This window comes from Haliotis rubra, unplaced genomic scaffold (assembly GCF_003918875.1).
Source record: "Haliotis rubra isolate DU_JTF1 unplaced genomic scaffold, ASM391887v1 Scf823, whole genome shotgun sequence".
Taxonomy (NCBI): domain Eukaryota; kingdom Metazoa; phylum Mollusca; class Gastropoda; order Lepetellida; family Haliotidae; genus Haliotis; species Haliotis rubra.
The window spans coordinates 386536-404915 of NW_025767550.1; the positions used below are offsets into that span (position 1 = coordinate 386536).

The 18380-nt window shown below is 37.8% G+C and overlaps 1 protein-coding gene across 1 annotated transcript; it reads left to right on the forward strand.

Annotated features, from left to right (window-relative positions):
* The first annotated feature begins 5278 nt into the window (after positions 1 to 5278).
* On the forward strand, positions 5279 to 17989 carry LOC124262148. Its single transcript, XM_046696609.1, has 4 exons — positions 5279 to 5345; positions 6685 to 6747; positions 12746 to 12786; positions 17515 to 17989. Exons 2-4 carry the CDS (start codon positions 6695 to 6697, stop codon positions 17898 to 17900), a joined length of 480 nt encoding a protein of 159 aa, XP_046552565.1. The 5' UTR covers positions 5279 to 5345; positions 6685 to 6694; the 3' UTR covers positions 17901 to 17989.
* Positions 17990 to 18380: the final 391 nt, after the last annotated feature.

Sequence of the window (18380 nt, forward strand, 5' to 3'; positions counted from 1 at the left end):
TTTTAGCATAAGCCTATATGGTGTCTATTGCTACTATAGTGCATGCCGGAAACCAAAGTGTGATTCATCACATAGCTGTAATTTGTGAAGCATATATCTGGAGTTTATTGCTGCAAAATTGCATGTCGAAGACTGAGGTCTGATTCTCCACATAGATATAATGGGTGAATCGTGTATCTAGTGATATTGCTGAAATATATCGCACTTGGAGTTGGAGAATTATGGTGTTTTCTTAATGGGTCTTTGTATGAGCGCTTTAATCCATGTTGATTTGGTGTTGTTGTTGGGTTTTTGGTAGGGAATGGATTTGTGATTTAATTAGTTGTTTTGATTCAGTTTTAGATGTGGGAAGATGCAGTTGGGTGTTTTTTGTGTTGTGGCTAGTTTGGCTGCTGTGGCTCTTGTGTCATTGCCGTTGATGTTTATGTGACTGGAAATGCAGAGAAGGATGTTTTTTGTGTTGCTGGAGTGGAGTGTGTGTTGTTGGATGGTGTTGTGGAGGATATCGTTTCGTAATTTGGAGCACATGTTTTGTTTCTGTGTGATGGCACTGAGTGAGTCTGTTATGAATAGGAAGTGAGAAGACTGTGGGTGTTAACAAGGTGGAGTGCTCCTCAGCTATTGTATCGGCCCAACCTAGTTATATTAATATATATACTAGTTATATATATTTCCTTTTCTTAGCAGCAGCTTACAATTAACTGCACTTCAAAATAAAAGCCCACTTTATGTACTACCGTTATCTAACATACTCTCATATTACCGGGTATAATCTATTTCACACACACAGACACACGCACACGCACGCACGACCGTACGCACACGCATGCAAGCACGAACGAACGAGCGAACGAACGTTCGAACGCACGCACGAACGCAGGTATACACACCTAATTTTTCATCTTTCACGTTTTAGCTTTTTGGTAATGTGCTTTGTTCTCTATTATGTAGATAGTAGTTTTTATGTAAACCCACCTACCCTGTCGGCAACATCGTCTACATCCTGAGGCGGGTGTAAAATCTCATATGCCTGACTGACTGTACGAGCTGCATTCGCTCGGCACCACAGGGCCTTCAGACGTGCCAGTAGTCTGTATAATAATCCCAGAAGCTCATTATTTTACCTTACCTGTAACTATGGATCGGAACATACCCCTTATCGATTTGTCAAAATTATACGTTTATCTCTGAAATATAGAATTTACATGTATAGCCTGTTTATGAGGTAGTGTGAGTGTGTATCTCTCTCTCACCCTCTCTCTCTCCCACACACAAACTCTCTATCTCTCAATATTGCTGATGAAGGGTAAAGATGTAACTGTAACTGACTTCTCAGTACTGAAGTAATATTCTTGCTGTTTGCCGTCTGCTCGTTCAGTTGTGTAACGTGGATACACATAAAGATAAAGCAAATGTATTACGATTAGGTGTCGAGTCCTCTTGTAGCTTACAGAAAGGGTAAATGGTGACGGATGCAGTCCTGTACAGTATGGTACATGTAGATTCAGGACGACGTTCTTGGAGTAGAGTGTGATACATGCATGCACACCCGGAAGACTGAAGACCCAGGTTTTGACATAAGCCTATGTGGTGTCTATTGCTTATATAGTGCATGCCGGAAACCAAAGTGTGATTCATCTCATAGCTGTAATTTGTGAAGCATATATCTGGAGTTTATTGCTGCAAAACTGCATGTCGAAGACTGAGGTCTGATTCTCCACATAGATATAATGTGTGAATCGTGTATCTAGTGATATTGCTGAAATATATCGCATGCCGAAGATACAAGGACGACCCTTAGAGGAGAGATTAAGGTAGTGAAATGGCTGCCTGGTGCAGTGAAACCAGTTCCATTATTGGCATTGACTCAAAGACGACTTTACTGGAAGCAAGCACCAACGCCGGTGTTGCAGACAGGGATAAGGGACGATCACTTGCAGCAACAGTGTATGATTTGTCATCTTAAATCTTTTCAATTCCTTAAGGTGTGGCAACTGGGAAAAGAGAACTCGGTATTGTGCTCTATGGTTGTAATGTCAGCTGCTATATCAGTGATGCAGTGTACACCCAGCTAATGGGCAGAAGACCTGACATGCCAGACGGACATCGACAATTGACTCTTATTGACGTTTAGTATGCATACTCATGTAACTTGTAGTATCTGCTGTTTAGCAATTGTAGCTGATCCACTGTCATTATCAACAGAACCAAAAGAAAGAGCTCTGATCTTCCACCATGGCCTTCCTACATACAGTAAAAAGCATCTTCACAACGGGAAGACTAAGGAATCAAAGTTGTATCCTTCCAGCTTATAGAAAGGCGATCCTAGGTTTCGGATTGTATTTGTGTTGTAGAGATGTTTAAAATAATTGTCCATTATTTGATTGTGTGGGTATTAAATTCATCAGGTATGATGTCTCTTCATGTAGCTATGATGCACACCTCCTACGTCCTGATCATGTTAACTATCTCTCTCGTGTAAAAGAGTAACCTAAAACCGAACTAAAAACTTAAACCTAACAAAAATTAAATTAAATTCCAACACATATAACAAAAGGAAAGAAAAAAGGAAAGACTAAGCAAGACATGACATGCCAGACGGACATCGACAATTGACTCTTACTGACGTTTATTATGCATACTCATGTAAGTTGTAGTATCTGCTGTTTAGCAAGTGTAGCTGCTCCACTGTCATTATCAACAGAACCAAAAGAAGTCACAGAGCTCTGATCGTCCACCATGGCCTTCCTACGTACAGTAAACAGCATCTTCACAACGAGAAGACTTTGAAATCAAAGTTGTATCCTTCCCGCTTATAGAAAGGCGATCCTATTTTTCGGATTGTATTTGTGGCTTAGAGATATTAAATTAATTGGCCATTATTTAATTGTGTGCGTATTAAATGCATGACCTATGTTTTTCTATCCATGTAGCTATGATGCACACCTTCTTCATACTTATCATGTTAACTATCTCTCTCGTGTAAATAGGTAAACCCAAACAGAAATGCTACGAAACAATTAGGATGGAATTACAAATAAAAGCAAAAATAACAAGGTAATAAAATAAAGTTAAATTCCAAATATCTCTAACCATAAGAAGGAAAGAAACTAAAGTAATAATACAAGACGAACACATAGACGTAAAACTAAAAGCATAGCGGAAACGGAAACACAAAATTAAACACGTGCAGATGAAACTACAGCAAAATAAAACATCACTCTAAATGATAACAGGATCTCAGCAGTTGTTTACTATATCCTTAATGGTCACATCGCTGGCACGTTAAAGAGACTGACCGGAGACTGACCCATGTCGACAAAGGCCATAAATGATAACAGGATCTCAGCAGTTGTTTACTATATCCTTAATGGTCACATCGCTGGCACGTTGAAGAGACTGACCGGAGACTGGCCCATGTCGACCAGGGAAGGTGGTCATTGTCGATGTTACAACACTGCCTGTCACGTTGCTGTTAAATACGCATAATCCGGGTCAATCTCAGTCTCTATCGACAACGTTTGTAATCCACAACTCCTGGGCCACTGTCTTGGTCAAAAACATCACTTATTATATCAGTGACTACCTTATATTACACTCACAAACAAAACGTAAACGAAGAAAAATCTAAACAGAACAGTGATTGAAACGGAAATATTGAAATAGAACTGACAATATTTTTTTCAAGATACCTCTCACATTTTATCTGAAACATGTATGCCATATTCTTATTGTCGATCTCTGTATAGTTTTTTTGAAAGGAAACTCGTCCTCCGACTGATCACTTTTGATCGATGATAAACATATATCCATATTATCCAGTGAAATAATGTACATAAAACACCTGACAAACACCATTTCCCCTTTGTCACTTATCTATAAAACTGAGTTGTCAAAGCAAAACCTTGTACAGCATAGTTTATACTATCGATGTCTAACACATCGTTTTTATCATGATTTCTGCTGACTTTACCTTTGTAAAGGTGTAGGTAATGTACGTATTTGTACATATTTACCATTAATACCATTTATGCTGTATCCGAATTTTCCACACGACCCTTACGTTAGAATTGTGAAGAAATGACACTTGGTACCTTTATGGATGGGGAGGGACACCCCCTCAATAAACCATCACTTTATTGTTATGTAGACGAATGCAGTGTCAACGTAACAGTCCGAACTCTGCCGAAGCTGGGCTTACGATATGCATGCGCGCAGGGTGTGGATTGAGTGCAGTTGGTAGGTGCTTTTTCTTCAGTGTAAATAAATATTCAGTTGATCTCCGTGAAGTATCTCTGATCCAAAGGGATATACCGGAAAACCTTCGTGCTGAGATACTATTTAGCTCCGATAAGATTATATGTCTTCAACAGAGGTTTTGAGGACACACACCTTATCGAGACAATGAAAACAATTTTGATTCTGTTATCTAGTGCACTAAACTCTAACGTATCTTAGTAACTGTGTACCCGGTCCTTGTTAGGTCACCCCACGTCTCGGTCTTTGTAAATGGTGTTGGAAATACAACATGTCTTGGGTCACAGTGGAGTTGTCTGTAGTCATAAATATGTGCTAGACTTCTTTTAAAAACTACAAATTCAAAGGTGATTGTGAATCCAACGAGACCTTGACAAATGAGGAATCTCTGATGTCACAACACAAAATACGTGTCTTATCAACATATATATTTAAAATAAAACATATTCGTTCGTTGAGGTCGTGTTTCCTCCTATTTATTAACCTGATTCACGAATCTTTAAAAAAGTCCATTCGCATACTGTGCTCATTGCACATGCGTATACTGTATACCACATACTCTATCGACCGAACTAATATCCATCACCTGTTATTTATCATTAAGACTCAAACACACTTAATAAAATTTAAAACCATTTTGTGACACAATGTTTCACGACATTGTTTTCTGAGAATGAGAAGCTTTACAATGTATCATGCATTGACTTGTGTCACGCAAACACATTACTGCATAAAACCAAACCTAGTGTGCACTGATACATATAATATAACTAGTTCGATTGGTTTTCAAAGCAGCTTGTTAAGTTTTCCAAACCGGTGTTGCTGGTTACTTCTATATTTTGTATATTTAGTTGACATCTCTCTCTTAGACCAATGAGAGGACGACAAATTCCGCCCCATGATATGTATTGATTCTCTTATTGTCTTCCTGTGTCACCAGAACAACGATCACTGCTATTATTAACCCACACAACATTAACTCGCAACAGCAAAACATGCGCATGCTCAGTAGCATTGCAAAATCATACATTGGCGCATGTGACACACACGGGAGGAGTAATCTTCGACGTGGTGAATACAATTCAACGGTAAGCTCCAAACGATATCATTAACAGAGTGCACACGTACAAGAATCTGTACTTTACTAAGAAAGTGTAATCCCAAATATAACACATGAAACATTTGACCACTTTCTAAATGACATTGTGTAATCATAGCTTTCGGTCGTGGGAGCCGTGTCAATTAACAATTATCAGAGGGGTACACAAAGTCCGCAGTCTAGACTACCAGTTGCCCGACTTCGATTTTTGTGGAATTCTCGGTTGCTGAGCGGGTTAGGCGGCTGACTTTGTGTGCAGGCGATTAGGTGCCTGATTCCGTGGGTGGGGGTTCGAATCCCGGATGGGACTCAACCCAACGAAAGTACAAGAATCTGCACTTTACTAAGAAAGTCTGATCCCAAATATAAGACAAGTTATAGGAAAATAGATATTCTAAGTTGAAGAGTTCAAAGACAAGAGTTCATCATGTAGCTACAATACTTTCGGGTTTAGATGGGACATAATCGAGTGAATTGAAATTAAGTCACATCGCAGTATTTCAGCCATATTGTGATTATTTTAAGTTATATATTAATAATAATTATAGGTTAATTAGAAAGAAGTAAAGTAAAGTAAAGTAAAGAAGCAACTAGTTTATCACATATGTAAATTTAAAAAAAACTAGTAATCAGGTTTAAAACATTTTAACTATACAAGACGATACAATATTAAAACAGACTGCCAACAACTGAAGGTGGATCACGATACTAGGGACCATGGGGACTTACAGTTCATTTGCTACCTGTAAGGACCCTTGTTGGATTTACATCTTCCCTTCAGCTATTGGCAAGTTTAGATAATCTAGCCAACATTAATTATAACATATATGCTGCGATTAAAAAAAGTGAGTGAGTTTAAATTAACTTTGAATGTTTTGGGACTTACGTACGGACCTGATCGAGAATATTTATGCAAAAATAGAGACCGTGGCTGGTAACGATATGCCAGTGAATGTGCAAATCGAGTTGTGTTTCGAAAAGGGGAATTGGTTCACACGGTGAATGACCTCTTGATCTACCCTCCCTCCACCTGTCCTGTACCGCATGCCACATGTAGATTCAGAAAGGCGTTCTTGGAGTCCTGTCCTGTATTCCATGGGAGATGTGACAATAAGGTGGTTGCTTGTCACACCCCACATGGGTACAATGTGAGAAGTCTATATCTGGTGATATTGCTGAAATATTGCATGCTGAATAGCCTGGTTTGACTCCCCACATGTGCATAATGAAAGACGATCAAGGTTTGATTGGCGAATACAACGGACGATCAACCACTCTTTTCATCAAATTTGAAAACATTTCTGATATTCAATGCCATTATTTTACAGCAATGGCTTCATGGAGGAAAACTGGTCTGACACTGGTGTTTATCTTTGGAACTTACGTCTTCTGTAAGTAATTGTTTATGTTGAAGCATTGTATTGTACATTCGCTGCAGCCATTCGATGTACGCATAAATGTTAATCACTGGATTGTACACCACACATTGTAAGTGTGTATTGACGTTGGTATTTATCCAAGGTTATCACCCACCTATAACTCATTATTCAGTTTCGAAATGTGAGTTATTTAGAACTGGTAGTTTCTTGATAGGTAGAATTCATATGATGTCTGCTAACAGAACAATGTGTTGGCAGGTATATAGTAACAGGACTGTGTGCATGCGTGTGGTTACATATGTGAAATTTAGTGTCATACCTCATGAACAATTGGTTTCCTTGTCTGCAGTGAACATGAATGGAAAAGAAGTAAGATAATAGATAAAATAGTGTACAACAACGCACATATTATCATTGGATAGCTATTTTGTATGGACGGAAGCCACGTTACCTGTTGAAGTTTACCAACACCTTCTTGTTAATATGCAAAATGAAAATGCGCACAAGTATAACTGATAAACGGAATAAAATATAAACAGGAAAAAAAAGTAAAGGAAAGAATGTATTAACAGTTTTACGTGATCGTCGTGAATTTCTTGTTCTCATAACTTGATCGTGACTATCTTGTACCCAATACCTTCTTTTATACAATACTACATTCCCAATATTTTTACTGAATATGAGCATCTAACGAACAGTCAAGAGTGTAGTGTGTGGAGTCATATTATACGTAGTCGGAGATGTTAACATTCCTCATCATTCATGGATTGTAAGCAAATATATGCTACATCTAGAAATATACTCAGCAGGAAAACAAAACGTCAGTGCGAATTCAAAATTAGATAGACACTGTAATCAAATCATTACAGAAATTGACATAATAGGCAGATCAAAAACATTTCTTGTGTACAATATCTTGACACATCAATGAATAACTTCAGTATCTAGTGTGACCACCACGAGCGGCAATAACTGCAGCACAGCGTCTATGCGTGGAGTGCACCAATCGATGATGAAGGTCATTGGCACCTGGAACCACACTCTAAGAAAGGCCTGGCGCAATAAATCGTCTGTGTTCGGCCTTGGTATGACATTATTCAGTCTCCTCTGAATTTCATCCCAGAGATGTTCAGTTGGGTTTAAATAATACTGTACTGTATCAGTAGTGATTGGTCTTCCGTGTGTTCCCACTGTCTGGTGTGCTGTTTCGGATGCCTGCATGAAGAGATTCTATACATGCTGTCGCACAACATGGCGGTGTTGTCGTCTTGTGGTCACCCTTGGACTGCCAGTACGGGGTGTTGGTGGCCCGGAAACGTTGCTGCAGCCTGTAGATGGTCCGAACGTTGACCCGGAAGTGTCGCGGCATGCTGCTGACGTTGTAATGTGAATGTTGCAACCAGGTTTGGGGGTGCATTTTATAGGGCTGGTCCCTGTGAACAGCACGTGCAGCATGAGTTGCATGAAAACTATGGAGAACACCGTACCATCTCCGAGATCAGGTTGCGTTTTTGAGACCATTTCCTGGGTTCCATTCTGTGTGAGAATGTCTTTGCTCAGGTAAAGTTGGACATATTGTCAGAAATATACAATCAAAACATTAAATGAGTTTACAGTTATCCTTTCTGCGAAAGAAACGCTTTCCAGAGAGTACGTCTTGTTTTCTACACACTGTGTTTATCTGCAATTTAGCCAGGACGTAAAAATGACAATGTATATTTGCAAAGGTAACCTCTATATTCCCTTGATTCCGGGCAGGAAAAAATAAAGAGTGGTTTAAAAGATACACATGCATGTTCATTTGTTTCCTATTACCTACCAGTCCTGCCTTCTCAGAAAAAAAATTCTTCCTCCTCATTATTGTGGTGAACATTCTCACAACGCCATGCAACGTTAATAACTAACGGCATGTGGAGGATTGTAAGAACTATTGCAAAAAAATGTGACACGTTTATAAGCAATTGTTTAGAATAACAGAAATGCATGTACTTTCTTTTTAATTCCCCATTTGGCCACATTTCAATAACCCATAAGAGTCACCTTGGCATTTCAGAAAAATGTTTGCAATACACCCGGGGCAGGCCAGATGACTTTATTACCAGATGACTTTATTGATTAAGTACGACCCTGCTACACGCTGTCCTGGTTTTTGCAAATCCTGGTTGATCAAGCTTCGTTGGGATAACGTGTAATCGGCCGAGATCTGACGTTATCTTTTGTTATGTGACGCCAAGACATTGTAAATAAAAACAGTATGGTCGGTTCATTGTTATTTCAAAGTGACTAATCAGAATAAAATTTCGAAAGATGATACATGGCATATGGTCTTCCGTGTGTTCCCACTGTCTGGCGTGCAGTAGTTTACAGAATAGCGGTAAGAGATCACTTCCAACAAAAGACTCTGTAAAGATTTATTTCATAAATAAAGCGTTTGTCAGTCCCTTATCTCTCTCCGCTAGTGTGCATACCACTTTTGAATCCCCAGCCAACTTCCTGGTCACTATGACCGCGAATCGGCACTTTCCTGGTCACACGGCCTATGACTCAAGCCAACACTTCCTGGTCACGTGCACTATTGTGATCACTCGACAGGGATGTAAGTGTTGTTTGTCCTAGCAATAAATTTTCACATCAATAAACTATGCAATGTTGATCTCAGCGAAACAATTTAATGTGAATCTCCTATGATTCTGGACAGGAAAGAATAAACAGTGGTTTAAAAGATACACATGCATGCTATTTTGTTTTCTATTACCCACCAGTCCTGCCTTCTCAGAAAATAATTCTTTCTCCTCATTACTGTCGTGAACATTCTCACAACGCCATGCAACGTTAATAACTTACGGCATGTGGGGCATTGTAAGAACTATTGCACAAAATGTGACAAGTTATACGCAATTGTTTAGAATAACAGAAATGAATGTACTTTCATATTCAATTCCCCATTTGGCCATATTTCATTTACCCATAAGAGTCACCTTGACATTTCAGAAAATGTTTACAGTTACTACACTCGAGGCTAGTGGACAAAAAACACCAGGGATATTATATGCCAGGTGATATTATTGATTCAGTACGATCCTGTTACGCGCTGTCCTGGTTGTTGCATAACGTGGTTGATCAAGCTTTGTTGGGGTAACGTGTGATCCGCCGAGATCTGACGTTATCTTTTGTTATGCGACGCCAAGACATTGTAAATTTAAAACAGTCAATATGTTCGGTTCATTGTTATTTCAAAGTGACTAATCAGAAAAGCCATCCAATTTCAAAAGATGATACATGAGTATGTCCAAAACTGAATAAGTCTTTAGATGAATGTGTCCGCACAACATTCTATCTATGCATGGGTAATCTACGCATGAATATTTGTACACATTAATATGTCTATGACTATGTCCATACCTGACTATTTACATACATGATTGGGTCTCTTATAAATGCATGTATGTCTATGCGTGAATGTGTCGGTAGATTAATACGTCTATAGATGAATATGTCAATCCATGAATGTGTCTATATAGGAAGACATGCACATCCATGCAAGAATGTGTATAGATGAATATGTCAATTCAAGAATGTGTCGGTAGATAAATATGTCCATATTCCTGCATGAACATACTCATATGTAGAGGCGGTCATGCATGTACAAATTCATATGTAGACACAATGTGTGTATGGATGAATATGACCATGCATTAGTGAGTGGGTGAGTTAAAATTTTACTTCGCATCGGCAATATTACAGCCATATAGCGATGAAAACAAGGTAATCAATTTAAAATATCTGTCGACAAAGGACAGTAAAACCAACTAGACTATCATAGATATGTATTTAAAACTAGTTATTAAATCTAAAATATTTTAACTGTAGAGGATTATACAATATAAAAATAGGCTATAGATCGCCAACAACTGAAGGTAGATCACCACACTAGGGACCATGGGTGACCATGCATGAATGTGCATATAGATACATATTGTAATGCAAGAATGTGTCTACATATGAATTTGTCCATGCATGGCTGTGTCTACAGATGAATATGATCATACATGAACGTGTCTATAGATGAATATGATCATACATGAACGTGTCTATAGATGAATATGATCATACATGAACGTGTCTATAGATGAATATGATCATACATGAACGTGTCTATAGATGAATATGATCATACATGAATGTGTCTATATGAATATGAATATGAACGTGTCTATAGATGAATATGATCATACATGAACGTGTCTATAGATGAATATGATCATACATGAACGTGTCTATAGATGAATATGATCATACATGAACGTGTCTATAGATGAATATGATCATACATGAACGTGTCTATAGATGAATATGATCATACATGAACGTGTCTATAGATGAATATGATCATACATGAACGTGTCTATAACGTGTCTATATATGAATATGATCATACATGAACGTGTCTACAGATGAATATGATCATACATGAACGTGTCTATAGATGAATATGATCATACATGAACGTGTCTATAGATGAATATGTCCATGCATGAATGTGTTCTGAAGATCAGTTTGTCTATGTGCATCTGGGGAGCTCAGATTGGTTGAGTACTGCATTTGCAGTTCTATGACCCTCTGCGGTACCGATGATTCAAACCTAGGTGGGTAACCAACAAAATACGATATCGTATTGGCTTGTAGCATGATCATTATAAAACTCAAGAATTTGGATTAAACGTAGATGTTTACACGGCTGATCTACTTATTGATAAATATGTTGATTTGATTCTGATATCTTTCGTTAAGTTGGGGCGGTGGGGTAGGCTAATGGTTACATCGTCGGCTCGTCATGCTGAAGACCCGGGTTTGATTCCCCACATGGGTTCAATGGGTGAAGCCCATATCTGGTGTCCCCCAATGGATATTGCTGAAATATTGCTAAAAGCGACATAAACCTACCCCCTCCCTTAAAACCACTCACTCACTCACTCAATGTTAGGTCCACCTAACATGACGAAGGCAAAGGCTGAGTGGGGTGTGTGTTTTCAGCAGCAGGATAATCTGTTTGTATTCTTATCAAATGTGTTGGAATAAGTTACATCTATGATCTGTTTGTAGAGTTTTCCAAGAAATGGATAAATTTTCTATTCAAACATAAGTCATATAGTGTAACTGTATTCTGCAGAACGGAATGTAGAAAAGCAATGATACTGCCATGATAATTTAATAGGACGTTGTTTGGTGGAGAGCTCATCAGCTTACACAAACAAACTATCAACCGGTGAAGTTCTGACGATTTTGGCTTTAGTGATGAACATAATCGCCTAATGATTTAAATTGTTTTACAAGACCCACCATAAATGATGGACCCGTAATCAAGTTTAAAACGGATCATTATGATCGACTCAATTATATATATAATATAGGAAGGATGGCAATCCATTTATGTCAACAATAGGACGATTACATAACCAAAAGCCAAATGGTACTCGTATGCCTTCCACTTTTGGGGTTTCCCATCTTCCACCAACCCTGACCTGTATCCCAGCTTGAAATAATAAAACCGGTTTTGTATCTACATTTCCCCTGCCACTGTGGATAATTGTACTTCAATATGAAAAACATACTTCAACATTAGCATACTCACAAAAAAGACTGAGATAAACTTGATTTTTCTTCACCAAATATATTACAAATTCGTTATCCAAAACAAAGCAACTCAAAACAACGTCATAAATGGACCAAAAAACTGGCAGAATGTGTTTGTAAACTTTAAAATGTTATAAATATGTTATATTTTTAAAACGTCTTTTAATATTATAAAAATATATTTTCGCTCATTTGCTGGTATGGTATCTAGTTATGAGAAACACAAAACAAAATATGGATTGCCATAGCATTAGCCACACATAAGATCTTCAACGGCGCAGAAAGTTAAGAAAACTAAATGCAGCAATGTATGTATGCTTATTGCTTATGCAGCTTAGTTCAGCCCTACAGCTAATGTTTGATACACTTTTTTCAGGGACACTGAGGTTGAAACATTCAGCCTTACCGAGCCCACTGGTAAGTGCTAAACGGAAAAACACAGTTTTGTTTGCATTTTTACAAATTAAGATAACTTGCAGTAGAGAGAGGTCGGGTTGTCCAGGCACAGTCTGGCTAGTAAGGGTTATAATCATCTCAGGTACCCTTGCCCCCTCTACATGCAGCACAGACAACGAATGGGACTTCTCCCAGGACGCGCTGACTAGTCGATCTTACCTGGAGACTGTGGAGACTCCCCAACACTGTCGATGTCCCCATTACCCAGAGTGTCAGAAGGGCTGTATTATCGATTGAGAATCCTGGCACTCTCCTGATCTACGCCAAGGGAGCAGGAGGTACCTAACCCTAGGATCCGAGAGCAATGGGTAGTCTGACGACAGTGAGCTTGGGATGCAAGCTAGGAATTTCAAGGGTGAAGTGGGCAAATTTATCATGCTTATCCTGAATCTTGACAATCATATTGAGACACACATTTCAATTAAATGGTATTATCAAAACGGGACAAGATCAGGTTTGTTAACAGGAATTTGTATAGGATGCATATGGACCTGTTCCAAAGAAGTTAAAAATTGTCATTTTCCATGACGCCCTGGACATATTCGTGGTTGAACAATAGATGCCACGCCATCATGTCGCTAAAGATGCGATGTTTTTGCCAATGAAGGTCATCCATTGACAAGGTGTTCTACAGTCAGACAAGACAAGACACGAATTTTATTGCATTCAAAGCCTACGGCCAACATTTATACATAAGTATCTTTTACAAATCAATTGTTTGTTGCTAATCTTTCAGCAATAATTTATCCCTTAACTTACTGACATGTTTTATAAACAATGACAGATTTCTGATATTTTGTTTATTGCACGAGCATAATAATGACTTAAAAGCTACACCGGAGTGTTTTGAGAGGTAATAGTCTGGTATATATTTCTTTCTAATGTCAACATATGATTTACAGATAAAAGTAAAATGCGTTTCGTTTTCTACTGCTTCTTTGCATAATGGACAGATTCTTCGATTCCTTTCAATGGACATTTTCCTCTCAATTCATTTACCATCAAATTTAGCAATCCTAGTCTAAATTTTATCAACTTAAATCTTTGCATCTAAGTGTAGACAAATATTTTTCTGGTTGTAGTAAAGTTTCAAATGTCTTATAACAATCATAGCGTGCTGTATTATACAAACGTGATTGCCATTCTTTGTGAAACATTAATAGCTCGATTGCGAAAATCGTTAATAAAAACATCAATATGGCCAACAGTTTGGTTTAACCAGACATACCGATTACCGCGAGAAAATATTAAATATCTAATATCTAAAAAATATCATTACTCATGATCAGAAAATGATTAGTGTACACTCCCACGATGACTGTGACTTGAAAGCTGGTTTGTAGGTATGTATGTATTTGATACGGAATGCCTGTTACATGTAACAAGTACTGCTTGGAAATAATTATATAAGGACGTACTATTATTAATCAGATATTATATTATTCTAGATAATGATTTGTACACTCCCAGGATGACTGTGGCTTGAAAGCTGGTATGTATGTATGTATGTATGTATGTGCGTGCGTGCGTGCGTGCGTGCGTGCGTGCGTGTGTGTGTGTGTGTATGTATGTATGTATGTATGTATGTATGTATTAGATGATGTCTGACTTTCCTCGTGGAGGGTGGTTGGACTGATAGTGGACATACTGAATCCAACAACCAGATCCCATTCCTAGACGTCCTTGTATCCCGCACCGATTCCAACCAACTTCAGACATCTGTATACCGGAAACCTACCCACACCAACCAGTATGTCCACTATCAGTCCAACCACCCTCCACGAGTAAAGTCAGGCATCATCTCCCCGCTTACCAGAAGATCTAAGAACATTTGTTCTACGAATCTCCATGAGGAAATCAACCACCTGAAAGAAGTATTTGTCAGCCTAAACCACTACCCACCCCAGTCACTGAACTGGGCCCGGTTGCTCAAAGCACCGTTATTTTAACGTACCGTTAAACACTAACGACCCGTTAAATAGCTAACGAAAAGTTAGTTAACAGTACGTTAAAATTTGGTTGCTGGAAGGTGTTTTTAACAGGCCGTTAACTAATGGTATGATTAGAGGTTAACAGCCTGTTAAGGACCTAACCATTACCCACAATTCCTTGAATACTGTCCCATGATTTCCTGTGAAAATGGCATCGCAACAAGAAGCACCTGAAATGAGCCCAGTAACCTCTGACTGTAAAAATAGAAAAAGAAGAAATAATTTCAGTGCTGAAGAAGAGAATGTCATTCAGGCAATGTTTCAGGAAAATGCTGAGATTCTTAATAAAAAATTCAGCAATGAGGTGACTAATAAGGGCAAGGCTGCAATCTGGCAGAAACTAACAGATTGTGTAAACAACAAAGGCGTTTGCTGCCGTACTGTGGATCAAGTTAGGGAAAAATGGGGAAACATGGCCCAAAAAGCAAAAAAGACATTCAGCGATTACACGATGCAGCAGAGGAAGACGGGGGGAGGGCCCCCACCCCCAGAGATGAGCCAGGCAACGGCAACCATCATAGATTCTATAAAGGATACAGCCTCTAACAGTAGCGTCCATGCTAACATGTTCTGAGAGGAACACAGGGGCGTGTCACGCTTACAGCGTTAAAAAGACATATAGGTATAAAGACCCCATCCTAGTACTATATAAAAGGAAAGGGATGTAACGACGGAACCACCCCCTCCTCAGTCAAAGTTAGAAAACTATTTGTAAGGCCCCGTCGAGGCCTACGGATCGAAAGCGAGATGATTTCCCTACAAACTGAACTATAAATGGTCACATTATTTCAAAAGTTATACGCCACGACTCACCGAAAACAGCTACCTCCGCAATTCCAAGCCAAAATCATGGATCACCCAAGACAGCGAAAACTCACCTTTTAAATTCGTTTATTAATTCCAGCCACGTTGACAGCACCTATGTAGGGCTAGATTCGATCGGCAGCGGCATTCCACGGGTCTAAAAACTTATTGCATATTGAAACGTCTACAAATCCTTTCCCCGAGAGTAAACAGGCATTTTCTCCCAAACCATCGACAACCAACATACCCAAGATTGTCGGCCATAATGGCCTTGAAGTTTGACATTTAAGTGATGTGAGGAACAGTAAATTGTTCAGAATAATTTTTTGAGAATAATTTTAGAGGTTTTTTAGGCGTATAACTTTTGAAATAATGATCCGATTGTGACCATTGATAGTTCATTTTGTAGGGACATCATCTCGCGTTCGATCCGTAGGCCTCGACGGGGCCTTACAAATAGTTTACGTGGTGAAATCTAACTTTGATTGAGGAGGGGGTGGTTCCGTCGTTACATCCCTTTCCTTTTTTATAGTACTAGGGTAGGGTCTATATACCTATATATCTAACGCTGTTTCTAAGCGTGACACGCCCCTGTGGAGAGGAAGAGGAAGTGACAATCAGCGCCACCGTTGAACCTCAGTTATCCATTGAGATTATAACTAGCCTGTTTCAGAAAGGTTTACATACTACTAAGTGCATATAATTTTCTATCCCTATACATTTGTATCACAATAAATTCAATGAATTAAAATTTCATAGTATGCAGATGATACAAAAATGTTAGGCATGATGTAATATCCCTGTTTTCAACGATGTAAGACAAAAACGTAATTTTCATCATTAATGTCAATTAAAGTTTTTATTTTACTAACCTTGAGTGATAAATGATGTTTTCATCTATCAAACACAAAATTATCAAGTGTTTTCTCCAAATATAACGTTGATGTCATCGTAATATCCCATAGGCGTATCTGTTCCCGCTCCCCACATCTGGTGATTTAGTATGGGTTGTCGACGGTGGTGTTTGAAAGAGCCTTATTTATCGCTCCGTAGAGAGAGTTGTGATCCTATTTATAGATTACATGTTACTAGTAGACAACCGATGTTACTGATTTTACTAAACATTACGATTGCTATTATTTAGTTTTGGCAGTTTGTTTTGCATCAATAGTGATATGAATGATCTAAAGATACTGATTTAAAAAAAATATATAAACTAACAGTTGTGAATAAAATTTCTCAAGACAAAGATTGGGCATCCACTCAATCGATGACACTGCTCCCGCGCACTTTAATAGCACAGATTTATTTGAAACATAGAAATAAATATATGTCTTGTATTTCATCAAGGTTATGTTTCATTGCATGGAGAGTGGAAATACATATGTTACATTATAATTTCAACAAGGATAACAAATCAATTATAATTGTGAATGACCATAAATGAAAAAATCATAGTAATTTCACAGCTTCAAAGGTAGCAACATATCTAATGACTACTAAGTCATGATAACACACAAAACAAATGTATTCACTTGAATTGAATAACAGATTTTATTAAATGTATGAAAGTTGTGAATGAAGACATTATAGTAGCATTATATACACAAATCTATACAGATAATATATTTATTCTGTACAACTTCATTTCTTATGAAAGAAAATATAAAAATGATATGAAACTGATTGTCAATTTTTCATTTCTTTTTAAATTGTTGATTCTAAATATAGAAAGTAATGATGAAAATAACAAGACATCATATTGCAGCTTCAAAACATCAGTTACTAAATTGAACTTTACATAAGTATTAATTAGTAAACAATGAGGTGTATGCCACATTACATTATATTAGTATATTTAAATCTGATGCAGTGTAACACTTGTCAATTACAGAAACAGTCAATCTGGAAGATATGGAATTAGTATCTTTTTCTACAAATAATCAGCAAACTATTCCAACCGATCCTGAATCTGGCGTCGAACTACCAGCATCACCTATGGATACACCAATTGAACGTTCTAAAATTCAATCATCAAGCAGGCAAGATGAAGTGCAGACAGAGATGGTCCAGGGCAGACTGAGAAAATCCAGGAAGACTAAACACAGTAATGACGATGTACTCCATATGCAGTACCAGGTCTTAACAGGAGAGAGAGAGAACCAGAGTCTGAAAAAAGAAAAACTGATATTAGAGAAGCAGAGGTTGAAACTACAGATTGAACTACTTCAACGCCTGTTGGCTCAGAATGATTTGGACGTTAACCTTAATCCAACATAGCTTCTGATGTCTATGCTGCATTACTAATTTCACAATTAATGATGTCATTGTTATTGTAATAGTTTGTTGATAATGATTAAGTGAATAAGATGGTAAATATACTTAAATTGTTTCTTCCACATTACTCTATCTGTATATACAAACTTCTATTAACTATTAACACTCATATCAAATTATAATGGTGCTCAATATCATTTGAGTAAATATTAATTTGTTCAAAATGAGCTCTTTTTCATTTATGAATCAACTTAGCCAGTGTAATTTCATAACAAGTATCAAAAGTTAAAATTCCTGAGTCTCTTTATTGTTTTTAATCAAAGGGAGACAATCCACATACATCACACCTTTGACATTATCTCACTTTGACCATGTCTTATGTCATTGTGATTTTGTTTCTTAAAGACAAAGCTATTTTGAATTAGATTCAGTAAATACAGATATTATAAAAAAATAATATATTTGTTTCATACATATGTAATG

Excerpts from the sequence above, each read along its gene's own strand:
- LOC124262148 (XM_046696609.1), top strand. The coding sequence starts at position 6,695 with ATGGAGGAAAACTGGTCTGACACTGGTGTTTATCTTTGGAACTTACGT. Across the intron at positions 6,748-12,745 it reads CTTTGGAACTTACGTCTTCT|GGACACTGAGGTTGAAACAT; the intron begins GTAAGTAATTGT and ends CACTTTTTTCAG. Across the intron at positions 12,787-17,514 it reads CAGCCTTACCGAGCCCACTG|AAACAGTCAATCTGGAAGAT; the intron begins GTAAGTGCTAAA and ends TGTCAATTACAG.